The following is a 13,758-nucleotide window of genomic DNA, read 5'->3' on the forward strand; positions in this document are numbered from 1 at the left end:
ACATTTTTCTAAAAGTTAAGATTGACAATCTTGTATGTAAGGGTTGTATGTAAGGGTTTGACCAAACTGTTACTCCCATACACTACTTATGGGAGGGTAAACCAGTGGACTTTTTTAAAGAAAATATCCATTGACATTTCAAGTGTGTAACCCCATGACAGAAGCCCATCCAGGAATCTGACCTACAGAACATCGTAAGTCACCAAGTGTTGAATTGAGCATTCTTGTATCATGTCTACTTGTAACAAAAATGAGATAACAAAGGAATAGAATGAAGACATGAAGTAAAAGGGGACTGTCTGGACTCATGGGGGTTTTTTCTGTCACTACTGGTAGAACAAGAGCTGGGCATCCCATGAGAAAGCCCAGGTAAGAGAAGCGCTGAGGCAGTTAGGTTTGTTGTAAGCACTTCTGCTCCATACCAAAGTAGGGTGGCTGTGTTGAAGGAAAGCACTGTATGACTGAATGGCTACCTGAACTAGCCATTTTCTTCATGAAACACTACTTTTACCTGAAAGAACAGCTGACAGGTCTGTAGTTATTTAGACTTGTGTGTTTGGCAGACATTTCTCAAAAATGAATGAAATGGAATAAAACGAACAAACCTGTCACTTCAAGGAGAGTGGCAATATTTGTTGACAGTGATAAAATTTGAGCTTCCAAATGAAATAAAATTTTGGAAAATTTGTATCTACTCCCAAGATCAGTGGTGATACTAATAGGTTTGGTCTTTTAATATTCTATAGTTAAATGTGTTAACATTTGGAAAATCTGCAAAATTCAATGGACCACTGTTTTCCAAGTGACCAAATTCATAATGCTACAAAAACACACATAGGTAAAGAATCCTTTCAAAATTTAATATAGTCCAATGGATTTTGATGTAACAGTACCAAATTGATGTGGTTTCAGATTCCACTTGCAACTAACCTTTAAGAAACTATCATTTGTTGATTTGGGGCATACTAGCATGAAAGGGTGTTCACTCCATTTATATGAAACGTCCAGAATAGGCAAATCCAGGGAGATAGAAAGTAGATTAGGGGTGGCCACCCCCTGGGCAGAAAAGAAGAATGGAGGATGCTGCTAATGGACATAGATAGACCTTCTCTTTGAGGTGACAAAGATATTCTGGAATTTTATACTGCCGATAATTGAACAGCTCTGAATATGTGAAAACCATCGAATAGTGCAATTTAAAAGGGTGAATTTTATGGTTTGTGACTTACATCTCAATAAAGAAACTGTACTGAATAAGGAAAGGGTATCTACAATTATTTGAATAGACAATTAAAATATTCCTCCCTTTTCCAACTACCTATCTGTGTAAAGCTAGATTTTCTTTGTATGCTTTAACCAAAACAATGTCTCACAACAGATTAAATACATATGTATGAAAATCGAGCTACCTTCTATTAAGTCTATTAGAGATTTGCAAAAATGTAAAAAAGTGCTAGTCTTCTCACTGTTTTAAGGAAATAACAGTTTTCAAAAAATATATGTGCTATATATTGAGAACCACTGACCTTAAAGAAATATATTTGCAAATTGTACACCTTTGCACAAAGAATTCTTAAGCTGTCTTTTGCTTAACGTTTCTAAGTTGTTAAAATTTCTCACTGTATTTGTCATGTTAAATTTTATGATTATAAAATGACTTATTGGCTCAAAATTTGTTTTTTATTCTATAGCCTAACTGAATTAATATGTTTTTCCTCCCGACAGGACGTAGAAAATATATTTAGTCGTATAGTAGATATACATGAACTTAGTGTAAAGTTACTGGGCCATATAGAAGATACTGTGGAAATGACTGATGAAGGTAGTCCCCATCCCTTAGTAGGAAGCTGCTTTGAAGACTTAGCAGAGGTAAGTACTTTAATTATACACCCAAAAAAGTCCATATAAAAGCCCTACATTGCATTAAAATTGGAGTCTTAATTCATGTTTCCAGCTAAAATCATAGATATTAACTGATGACCACTCAGCTATATTGCCTGTTCCTCATAGGGTCATTGTCAACATTTGTTTCTATTGTCTTATGAAACCCACAAAAAAGTAGTCTCTTATCCATTATGAAAAAGGAGATCCCACCAAGGAGAGGCATTTACAGCTGACACTCAATCATCTGTCTTATATAGCAAAGCTAAGAAAAGTCCATGAATGCCCTGTCAATGAAGAAGCCATGGAACTTGGATCTGAGGTTAGACTACTTGTGTTCTGGTCTAAATTCTGCTACTTACGAGTTGTATGTGACTGTGGGCAATTTATCTCAAATCTTTAAACCTCCATTTATATATATATATATATATATATATATATATATATATATATATATATATATATATATAAAATAGAGATAATAATAGGGTTCAGGATTTTTGAAAAAATTAAAATAACCTACCTAAAATATTTAGCTAACCACCTTCACACAGTAAGCTATTCAATATATGATAACTATACGTTATAATTTGGAATAGGAGGAGTGAAGTGAATAGGAAAATCAGGTCTAGGACCTAGATGATTCAAATGCTGTGGGGGTGGAAAGATAGTGACCCTCTCCTTGGGTATTCAAATGCTACAGTATATGAGTTAGTCCTAATAAGTTCGCATTGGTAGTCATTCTGAAGTTTTTAGCTCTTCCTTTGTTCTTACTCTAAAATCCACAAACACAGGGTTGAGTTTGTAAAATAAAAAATTTAAGATTTTCAGGCAGAATAGCTTAAGCTTCACTGACAGCCCCTCCACTCTTGCTTCAAACACATAGAAGTCATAGAGTATATTTTTTTTAAAAAAAAGGAATATATATACGGGGTGCCCAGGTGCCTCAGTCAGTTTAGTATCTGACTCTTGGTTTCAGCTCAGGTCATGATCCCAGGATCATTGGATCAAGCCTCGTGTGGGCTCCTCACTGAGTGTGTGGATCCTGCTTGAGATTCTCTCTCCCCCTCCCTCCCCCTCTGCTCCTCTTCCCCACTGTGTGCTCTCTCTCTCTCAAAAATAAATAAATAGATATTTTTTATAAACTTAAAAAGAAGGAATATGCAAAACTGGACTAAAAAATAAGATCAGTAGTAGAGTAGAAATAGAGTAGACATTCAAGGTAATGATCTCTGGTAGCTGAGTGTTCAACTCTTAAGGATAATGAAGATTAAATGTCCTCCGTGAAAGTGAGCAAGATTTCTTGTTTCAAGACCCTGATTGTAAGAGGATGCCAGAGAAATCTGTCAATTTCCTGCCTGCAAAGTTTTATAGAAAGTTGTAGACTTGAGGTGGGGGAACAGAAACACTACCTTATAACAAATATACTTTAAAACTTAACAAATTATCCCACAATATTAAGCCAATGTGACTACAGAGCCTGAGACCCAAAAATCACAGAACAGGTTCTGGTCTGAAAGAATGATCATAAAGAGATGGGAGAGAAAAAAAGGAAACCAAACATTAGAAGCCTCCCCCTAAGAAATCTCTAATACGCAATTCCAAAATACAGGACAAATAATAATGCTTAGTGTGATATCTAACAAAATCAACAATTAGAAAAAAAAAATCATTCCCGATGAAATTAATTTTGTGCAATAGATATATGAAGACTTTAAAAGAAGTTTAGGAGGCTCAAAGAGATAAGTGAAGAAATATTTATAAAGAAGACATTGTGAAACAAAAATAAGTGGAGGGAAAATAAGAACAGGTAGCTATCAAAAGAAACAATTAGGTGCTCCTGGGTGGCTCAGTCGCTTAAGGGTCCGACTCTTGATCTCAGCTCAGGTCTTGCTTGATCTTAGGGTCATGAGTTCAAGCCCTGCTTTGGGATCTGTGCTGGGCATGAAGCCTACTTAAAAAGGGATGTGGGTGTATGCCTGGGTGGCTCAGTTGGTTAAGCATCTGGCTTTGGCTCAGATTATGATTTCACAGTTTGTGAGTTTGAGCCCCACATCAGGCTCTCTGCTGTGAGCACAGAGCCCACTTCACATCCTCTACCCCACCCCCACCCCATCTACCCTTCCTCTGCTCACGCATATGTGTGCACTCTCTCAAAACCAAATAAAAACTTACAAACAATTAGGGATATTGGGAATTAAATATAAATAAAAACTCACTATGTAGTCAACATTTGCTAGACCTGGTTCAAAGAGAAAATTTATGAATTGGAAAAAGGAATTGAGGAATTCACTGAAAATGTGACACACAGAAACCACGATTAGAATATGATCCTCTTAGAACAGCTAAGAGTAATGAAGGCTACATTGAAAGACTTTAATATTGTCTAATAGGAGTTTCAGATAAAGAATGGTGGAGAAGAATAATTTGAAGGGGTAAAAGTTGAGCATTTTCCAGAAATGAAGACATGAGCTCCCAGGTCAAAAATGAATTCCAAATAGTGGGCAGGATAAATAAAAATAAACCTACAGTCAAAAACGTTACAGTGAAACTATGGATCAAGGATAAAGAGAAAATCTTAAAAGCTGTAAGAGAGAAAAGAGTACTACTTGAAAAGGAACTATAATTAGAATGACAGAAGACTTCTCTTTAACAATAGAGGCTAACAGTCAGTTAAGGAATATCTTCAAGTACTAAGGGAAAATAGAATTTTCTGTCCAACTAAATTTTTATTCAAGAGTGAGTTAAAATAATAAAGCTTGCGGAAGCAAATGTGAGAGATCTTCATGACCTTAGAATAAGCAAAGATTTTTAAAACAAGACACCAACACCATAAAAGAAAAGATTGATAAGCTAGATTTCATTAAATGTAAGAGCATGTGTTCAGCAGGGGTGCCTGGGTGGCACAGTCCCTTAAGCATCTGACCCTTGATTTCAGCTCGGGTCATCATCTTGCGGTTTGTGGGTTTGAGCCCTGTGTCAGACTCTGCACTGACAGTGTAGAGCCTGCTTGGGATTCTGTGTCTCCCTTTCTTCCCGCCCGTCCCCTGCTCACGTGCATGTGCTTGTGTGTGCTCTCTCTCAAAAATAAATCCATGTTTATTTTAAAAAAAACTGGTTATCCATATGGAAAGAAAAAACTCCTTCCTTAGCTCACTTCATACCCAAGTTCTCAACAGATTAAAAATCTAAAAAACAAAAAGCAAATTTTGGAAGTTTGGAAGAGAGGGGCACCTGGGTGGCTCAGTCAGTTAAGTGTCTGATTCTTGATTTCAACTAAAGGTCGTGATCTCACAGTTCATAAGATCAAGCCCCGCGTTGGACTCCATGCTGACAGCACAGAGCCTGCTTGGGATTCTCTCTCTCTGCCCCTCCCCCACTTGTACACACATTTTCTCTTTCTCTCTCAAATAAACTTTTAAAAAATTCAGAAGAGAATATAGGGGAATATATTTATGACTTTGAGATAGAAAAGCCTTCTTGGGGCACCTGGGTGGTTCAGTCAGTTAAGCGACTGGCTTCAGCTCAGGTCACAGTCTCACAGTTCATGAGTTCGAGCCCCACATCGGGTTCTGTGCAGACAAATCAGGGCCTGGAGCCTACTTCGGATTCTGTGTCTCCCTCTGCCTCTCTGCCCCTCCCCCACTCACACTCTCTCTCTCTCTTTCTCTCTCTCAAAAATAAATAAATATTAAAAAATATATTTAAAAAGAAAAGTTTTCGTAAAGAACCTAGAGAGTGAAAGCCATTAAAGATTAAAGTTTTTAAACTTCTGTTCACAAAAAGACACTATAAAGTTGTGAGAATATGAAAGAATGAAGTTGAACTTTGTGCCTCACACCATATACAAACATAAAATAGATCTAATGTAAGAGCTAAAATTATGAAACTCTTAGAAGAGAGCATGGCTAAATCTTCACAATCTTGGCTTTGGCAAAGGATTCTTAGATGTGACAACCAAAGCATGAGCTACAAAACAAAAAAATACATAATTTGGACTTGGGTGGTAATGGGAGGGAGTGAGGTATGATTCTAAAGGGGCAATGAGAGATCCCTGTGGTGATGGAAATGTTCTGTACTTCACTACATCAATGTCAATGGCCAAGTTGTGATATTGCACTATATTGTACTATTGGAAGATGTTACCTTTGTGGGAAACTGAGTAGTGTGTACACAGGATCTTTCTATATTATTTCTTACAATTGCATGTGAATCTAAATTATCTCAAAAAAAGTATATTTATTCAATACAATGTTAAAGAATTTAGAATAAATGAGTGGAAGAAACTACATTAATCCAAATGGATAAGTCTTGGACATAAGTTTGAATGTAAAGTACAAATTGCAGAAGCATAAATACATTATGATATTTATATAAAGTTTGAAAGCATTGCCTTATTTCTTGATACATGTGTAATTATGATATAAAAACATACATGGAAATGATAAAATTCAAATTCAGGATAATGATTTCCTGTGGGGATCAGCAGGGGAGGAGATAAGCTTGTGAAAGAAGGATCAATTACCACTAAACTATCTTCTTTCTTTTTTTTTTAAAGAAATTATTATTTCTTTTATTATATTATTATTTATTGTCTTATAAAATGTTGAAATTAGAAAATGTTGAAATTTTTGGAGCTAAATGGTGAATATAGTTACATCAGTTGTTCTAATGTACTTTTCTGTATGTTTAGAATATTCTACATTTTTAATCATTAATATACAATTGTATATATTGATCATTGTTTTGTGAATCTTGTATTGAATTTTAACCAGTAAACCAATCAAAAAATCATGTATTAACTTATATAAGGATTCTTAGTAGTGCTAAGAGTTCTACAAATTTATGCTCAAGGATAAAACTATGTGATGAGGGGTTGGATTCCCAGTTGGCGATTTTTTTCCCTTTTGAGATTAGCCAGTTAAAATTATAATACTGCATACCATTTATTCAGTACTTTATATGTGCATGCACTGTTTGTAAGCATTTTGCACGTTATCATTTAATTCCTAAAACAACCCCTTGAGAGTAGGTATTATCCACATTTTCCAGTGAAGAAACTGGCTTTGTTTATCAGAGCTCACATAGCTAATAAGTAGTACAGTCAGAATTAGAATCTGAGTCCCTATGACTCTAAAGTTAGGCTTTTAAGCCACTTTACTCTACAGCCTTTATGTATATAGTTGTCATAAAAATTCTATAGTATATTTGAGTTTATTGAAAGAGGAGGAAGGCAAACATTATCTTCTGTAAAGATAATTTCTAGAGTTCAAGAGACCCAAGATAAAAGCATCAAATCACATTTTTATTCCTCTCTCCCATTTACTCTGTCCATACCTGACTCCTTGTTATTGCTGAAACCTTACTATCCCTTCTTGTAAAACCTACAGTGAACTGCAATTTCCAGTTTACATTATTATAGAAATTTTTAGTTGGGAAAGTAGTTGAAGGAGTTGAAATTGGGAAATGAATTAGGAACCAGTTCAAGGAATTCAGGATGACTTAGAACTATGTAAGCCATATTGTGTTTCACAAAGAATAGAACTCCGGTCTCCTGATTTCTGATCTTACATTGTCATTATTCAATCTTAAAAAAAAAAAAATCTAAGAAACATTAAGAGCAATTAACACAAACATCATTTGATCTGTCAGTCCTTTCTGTACTCCTCCACTAGATGTCCTCTTCCTCTTTCTAGAATTACCCTTCCTAGAAATGAGCTCTTGCTAGAAACTAGAGTACTGTTTTCATAATAGTTTCTTAAACCATAAATAAGTTAGAGCATAGGATGGCTTCTGGTAAAATCATGACGCCTATTCTCTTGTTCCTCAGGAATCATCAAAACCAATAGATTACAACCTAACCATTAAAATTGTTTAGTCTCTTAATGATTGATGATAGAATTTTTGGGCAGTTTCGATTAAACTCTTGTTTAATTGCTTGTGAAAACCATAACAATGAATTTTAGATGCTATAAACTGTTACCTCTGGCTTACAGAATGTGAAAGTAAAAGTCTACCACTAAGAAATAACCTTGAGAAAATAAATGTTGGGCACCTGTATTCTAAAGGTTTATTATACTTTACTTCATTGTAGATATCTATATTTTTTGTTGTTCAGGCTAAACTTTGTTTTCTGGAACCAAAAGTCTGCCCATTCTTATGACTATTTTTTTTGATAATGCTCTACTAGAATCCTTGATGGGAAGTATCAGAAAATACAAGAATGCCATTATTCATCAGAAAGAACTGATTTACTTACTCTCTTACTGGAGAATATTAAACTTATCCTATAAAAATTATAATTAATAGCCATGTAATTTTGTTTAGAGGCTTTAAGAGAAGTACCGAATTGTGCTAGCTTAGATGTACCCATAATTTCATCTGTCTGTATTTCTGGTGGTAAGTTATTTATGTTTTAACTTGGAGAAAGTTTATTTATGTTTTACCTTCTTTATTTTCTAAGGAACTGGCATTTGATCCATATGAATCATATGCTCGAGATATCTTACGGCCTGGTTTTCATGATCGTTTCCTTAGTCAGTTATCAAAGCCAGGAGCAGCACTCTATTTACAGGTATAGTAATTTTTAAATCAAGATATATGATGTCTGAAAAGTAATCTAAAAAAAAAAATTAATCACTTTTTTTTTTAGTCAATAGGCGAAGGTTTCAAAGAAGCTGTTCAATATGTTTTACCCAGGCTACTTCTAGCCCCTGTTTACCACTGTCTGCATTACTTTGAGCTTTTGAAGGTAAGATAACTCTTACTGCTATTTATAAAACATTCAAATATGATGCAATTTTTTTTACCAGTTTGTGAATTATTATATGAGCACCCATGAATATTAGTCTGTATCTATTTTCTTTTTCTAGTTAAGAAGTAAATGTAGGGGTGCCTGGATGGGTTAGTTGGTTAAGTTATCTGACTCTTGATTTCTGCTCGGGTCATGATCTCACAGTCATGAGATCAAGCCCCCCCCCACTGGGCATGGAGCCTGCTTGTGATTCTTCTCTCCCTCTCCTTCTGCCTTTCCCTCTCCTCCCCCTCTTTCTATAAAAGAAAAAAAGGGGGGGGCAGTGTGAGTCTGCAAAAAAGTGGTGCATTTTCTCTAGTTTCAGGAGTGAATTTTAAAGGAATCATCAGATATTTAATCTTGTGCCCTTTTTGTTTACATGGCCAATTGTTTGGAAACAACCTTGGATATATGCATCCATAAAATCTAGCAAAAAGCAAACAGCTGCAGTATTTTTCATATACATGGACTATAGGCAGGTAAAAACCGACAGGAATACAAAATTACTAACTTAATCATCTGAATAAGACTAAGTGTACATAATTGAGTTTGAGGTTATCATGTATGCTTTCTCTTAAATGAAAAAATAGAAAATTTAACACTTGAAATCTCTATACCTTTCTTAGGTTTTATTGGTAATAAAAAGTACAAGATTAGCAAAATAATTGAGAGAAAACATGTCTGAGTTTAATTTCAACACATCATAATAACCATGTATTTATAGAGAAGATTAAATTGAGGACCAACAGAATGATAAGACTGTAGTTGATGTAATTTCATTTATAATAGTGCAGTGTTTATCGTGATAATAAGCTTTATTTTAGAAAATAGGAACACTAACAACTTTAGTCTGAAGGCTTGCATGGTTGGACTTTGGCTATATGTTAAAGTTAAACAATAAATTTTTTAATATTCCTTGATTTTTGTGTAGTAGACCAATTTGAAGATTGGTCCTTTTTCCCCTTACCATCACAAATATTACAAAAATTGTAGCCCCAAATGCTTAAGTACAGGAATTGTGTGGGAAAGGATTACAGATAAAAACTTAGAACTGAGGGGCACCTGGGTGGCTCAGTTGGTTGAGCTTCCAACTTCGGCTCAGGTCCTGATCTCAGAGTCTGTGAGTTCGAGCCCCATGTTGGGCTCTGTGCTGACAGCTCAGAGCCTGGAGCCTGCTTCAGATTCTGTGTCTTCCTCTTTCTCTGACCCTCCCCAATTCATGCTCTGTCTCTCTCTGTCTCAAAAATAAATAAACATTAAAAAAATAATAATAATAAAATAAAAAAACTTAGAACTGAGTAGTGCAGTTGAGTGGAAAACTTAGGATCAAAAATTGAGAAATGGTGGGGCGCCTGGGTGGCTCGGTCGGTTAAGCGGCCGACTTCGGCTCAGGTCATGATTTTGAGGTCCGTGGGTTCGAGCCCCGCGTTGGGCTCTGTGCTGACAGCTCAGAGCCTGGAGCCTGTTTCAGATTCTGTGTCACCCTCTCTCTGACCCTCCCCCATTCATGCTCTGTCTCTCTCTGTCTCAAAAATAAATAAACGTTAAAAAAAAAAATTTTTTTTTAATTGAGAAATGTTAAAATTAAGGGATTATTTATCCTCCCCAAATAGTCTGGGTTTTTTTAATGTTACACAAAACAAATTGGAAAAGGCAAATATAAATTGTGCCACATCATACACTTTAAACACTCACTAGTGACCCTCACAATAGTGTGCCAGAAATTCTTTGTAAAGAAATCTCCTCAGACCCCTTCTGCAAACATCTTGTATACATTTGTTAATGGCTTTGGTTTGCTGCCTTTACGTTTGGGAGCTGGACAATATCAAACGTCTGCTACTGTGGATAATTCATCTTCTTTTTTTCATGTTTTGCATTTATTTTAACTGCTATATGCTTCAAACTATCTATTTATTTATTTAAAATGTTAATTTCTTGAGAGGGAGAGAGAGAGAACAAGCAGGGGAGGGGCAGAGAGGGAGGCAGAAAGAGAGAGAATCCCAAGCAGGCTCCACACTCATCTCAGAGTCTCACAACCACAAGATCATGACCTGAGGCAAAATCAAAAGTCTGATGCTTAACCGACTGAGCCACCCAGGTACCCCATCAGACCATTTTTTATACTGCCTATAAGCTGATGTCTTTCTTTTTTTAATTTTTTTAATGTTTATTTATTTTTGAGAGAGAGAGAGACAGAGCATGAGCAGGGGATGGACAGAGACAGAGGGAGACGCAGAATCCGAAGCAGGCTCCAGGCTCTGAGCTGTCAGCACAGAGCCCAATGCAGGGCTTGAACTCACGGACTGTGAGATCATGACCTGAGCCGAAGTCGGACGCTTAACCGACTAAGCCACCCAGGCGCCCCATTTTAACAAAAAAAATTTTTTTAATGTTTTTATTTACTTTTGAGACAGAGAGAGACAGAGCATGAGCAGAGGAGGGGCAGAGACAGAGGGAGACACAGAATCCGAAGCAGGCTCCAGGCTCTGAGCTGTCAGCGCAGAGCCTGGTGTGGGGCTCAAACCCATGAGCTGTGAGGTCATGACCTGAGCTGAAGTCGGACACCTAACTGACTGAGCCACCCAGGCACCCCTGAGCTGATGTCTTAATACCAGCAATAAGAGAAGATTTAGAAAACAGCTTCTATCATAAAAATAAGTGCAACAGAGGTCTATCTAGCTTCCATTCCCTTAAACCAGATTTCTAAATTTAGACATTCTTATCCAGAAACCATGGGTTCAAAGCAGTGAGCTAAATGGTATTATAGCTGACTACAGATGTTAAATGTCTAAAGTCAAGCATAGGATAGTGTAATTCAGGAGCCATTGTAGTAAAAACACAACAGCTGGCTATTGTACTATTCCAGTTTTAAATTTTAAATCAATCAAACTGCTGTGAGGTGCATTTATAATTTTGGTAATTTTCTCTTTGATAAGAATAGATAGTTTGAAAGGTGTTTTATTTTTATAAATGAGCTATCCTAACATTTTTTTAGGGTTGATATCCTGTTTAAAGTTTCAGACTCCTTTCCATCCTTCAGATTTTAACTTGCTTTTACATTATTGTTGCATTTTCTGCCATTTTTCTTTAATTTTCTCTCCTTCTGGAACTCTAGTTACAGATATGTTGAACCACTTTATGTTGTCCCACAGATCTATAAGATTGTTCGTTTTTCTTAAATCTTATTCTTTGTTCTTCAAATTAGTAATTTTTATTGATCTATCAATAGAACTGCTAGTATCTTGCTTACTCTTGAATTTCCATTTGGATTTTGTTTTACAGTTTCCACAGACTCCCTATCTGTCCATTCAGTAAGACCATGTTTTCTTTTAATTCTTTGAATATGATCAGAAAAGCCACTTTGAAGCCTTTCTTAAATCCAACATGTGGGTCCACTTGGTGTCAGTTTCTGTTAACTGACTTTTTTTCCTTGAACATGAGTCATATTTTCCTGTTGTTTGTTAGTTAACAACTCTGGATTCTATAGTGTTGAGGATTGTGGGATTCTTGTTTTTGGATTGTTGGTTTTTTACTCTAGTAGACAGTTAACTTTCCTGATCTCAGCTGCAAATTTGTCTCTTCTGTGTTATACAGCAGCTGATATCTCTGTTTACTTTCTAGGATTTCCATATGCTGCTTTTTTAGCCTGATTCTCTTGGATCTCCCCTACACATGTATGATTTGGTAGTCAGATAAGTGTGTGGGCAGAGATGATGTTCAGATTTGGGGGCACAGTCTCTGTGGTTCCCTTATACTTGGAAATTTCGTCCTTAATTTCCAGCCATTCTCTCAGCTTTAAACGTTATCCCCTGGCATGTGAAACCAGTAAGGCTTCAGTTTTCTGCTGCCTGAGCTGTGTATAATTTGGGGAATAAACACAGTTTTTTTGTTTTAATTTTTTTTTAATGTTTATTTTTGAGAGGGGGGAGGGGCAGAGAGAGAGGGAAACACAGAATCTGGAGCTAGTTCCACGCTTGAGCTGTCAGCGCAGAGCCTGATGTGGGGCTCAATCTCACAAGCCATAATAAGATCATGACCTGAGGGAAAGTCGGCCGCCGAACCAACTGAGCCACCCATGCACCCCTGTAATTTCTTTTATTACTGCATGTTTCAGACTAGAAATTGAATTTAGCTTCAATCTGCTAAAACTATTAGTCTTTTTATAGAAGGAAGATACTCTGATAGGTATACAGAAAGCTGAAGAGCACATATTTAGCATCTGCTAAAAGTGTTAAAGTATTACTTTAAAAAAAAAACAGCAAAAATAAATAAATAAAAAACAGCTTTATTGAGACATAATTTCCATGCCAAGTGTTCTCCATTAAAATGTACTGAGAAAAAAAAAAAACAAATTCAGCTCCAAGGACCTGTAGGGAAGGAAATTTTTCTTCAACCCACTTACTGGGTCTGAAAAGTAAACTGACAAAGACTAAAAGGAAAAAAAGCATACAACTTTATTTATTCATACAAGTTTATTTGATGTCACTTTTACATGATACAGGAGCATTGGCACACTGAATATTTAAGGTGAAGGAACTTAAGAAGACAGAAGCAAGAAGGTCATTGATCTTCTGTTTTCTAAAACCCCTTCGACTTAAAATATTTAGTATGTCAAGGTGCTATTTTGGGGGGTAGCATGTCCTGAAACCCATCACTCCTTTCACCTCCTCCCACCCCCAATCCCATCATTTACTCATGAAATTGCTCTGGATAAAGCAGTGACCCCTTTGCTATTAGGTAATGAACTGCCACACCAAACGTTGATTATGGCAACATGAAAAAAATCAGGAACTTATGCAGTTCTCATTAGAATTAAAAGGATTCAATGAAGAGAGGGGTATAAAAAGGGAAATGTAGAGGGATGCCTCAGTGGCTCAGTCAGTTAAATGTCTGACTCTTGATTTCGGCTCGAGTCATCATCTTACGTTCCTGAGATAAAGCCCCGCATTGGGCTCTGCCCTGACAGTGCAGAGTCTGCTTGGGATTCCCTTTCTCTCTCTCTCTCTCTCTGCCCCTTCTCCCACGTGCATGTGCTGACTCGTGCTCTCTCTCTCTCAAAATAAATAAACATTTTAAAAAAAGGG

General features: G+C 36.3%; 1 protein-coding gene across 6 annotated transcripts in view; it reads left to right on the forward strand.

Annotated features, from left to right (window-relative positions):
* The window catches only part of SOS1 (SOS Ras/Rac guanine nucleotide exchange factor 1), a 146,213-nt gene that overhangs the window by 84,518 nt on the left and 47,937 nt on the right, over positions 1-13,758 (forward strand). For all 6 annotated transcript variants that reach the window (XR_006960289.1, XM_047069322.1, XM_047069320.1 and 3 more), the window contains 3 exons: positions 1,726-1,869; positions 8,345-8,455; positions 8,534-8,632. Coding sequence is in view for 5 of the 6 variants with exons in the window: in XM_047069322.1 (XP_046925278.1) it covers positions 1,726-1,869; positions 8,345-8,455; positions 8,534-8,632 (354 nt within the window). In the remaining variant the exon portion in view is untranslated. The remainder of the gene's footprint in view (positions 1-1,725; positions 1,870-8,344; positions 8,456-8,533; positions 8,633-13,758) is intronic.

The sequence above is a fragment of the Lynx rufus genome, unplaced genomic scaffold, assembly GCF_022079265.1.
Source record: "Lynx rufus isolate CCGP_SWC_20201006 ecotype Redwood Valley unplaced genomic scaffold, mLynRuf1.p SCAF_8, whole genome shotgun sequence".
NCBI lineage: Eukaryota > Metazoa > Chordata > Mammalia > Carnivora > Felidae > Lynx > Lynx rufus.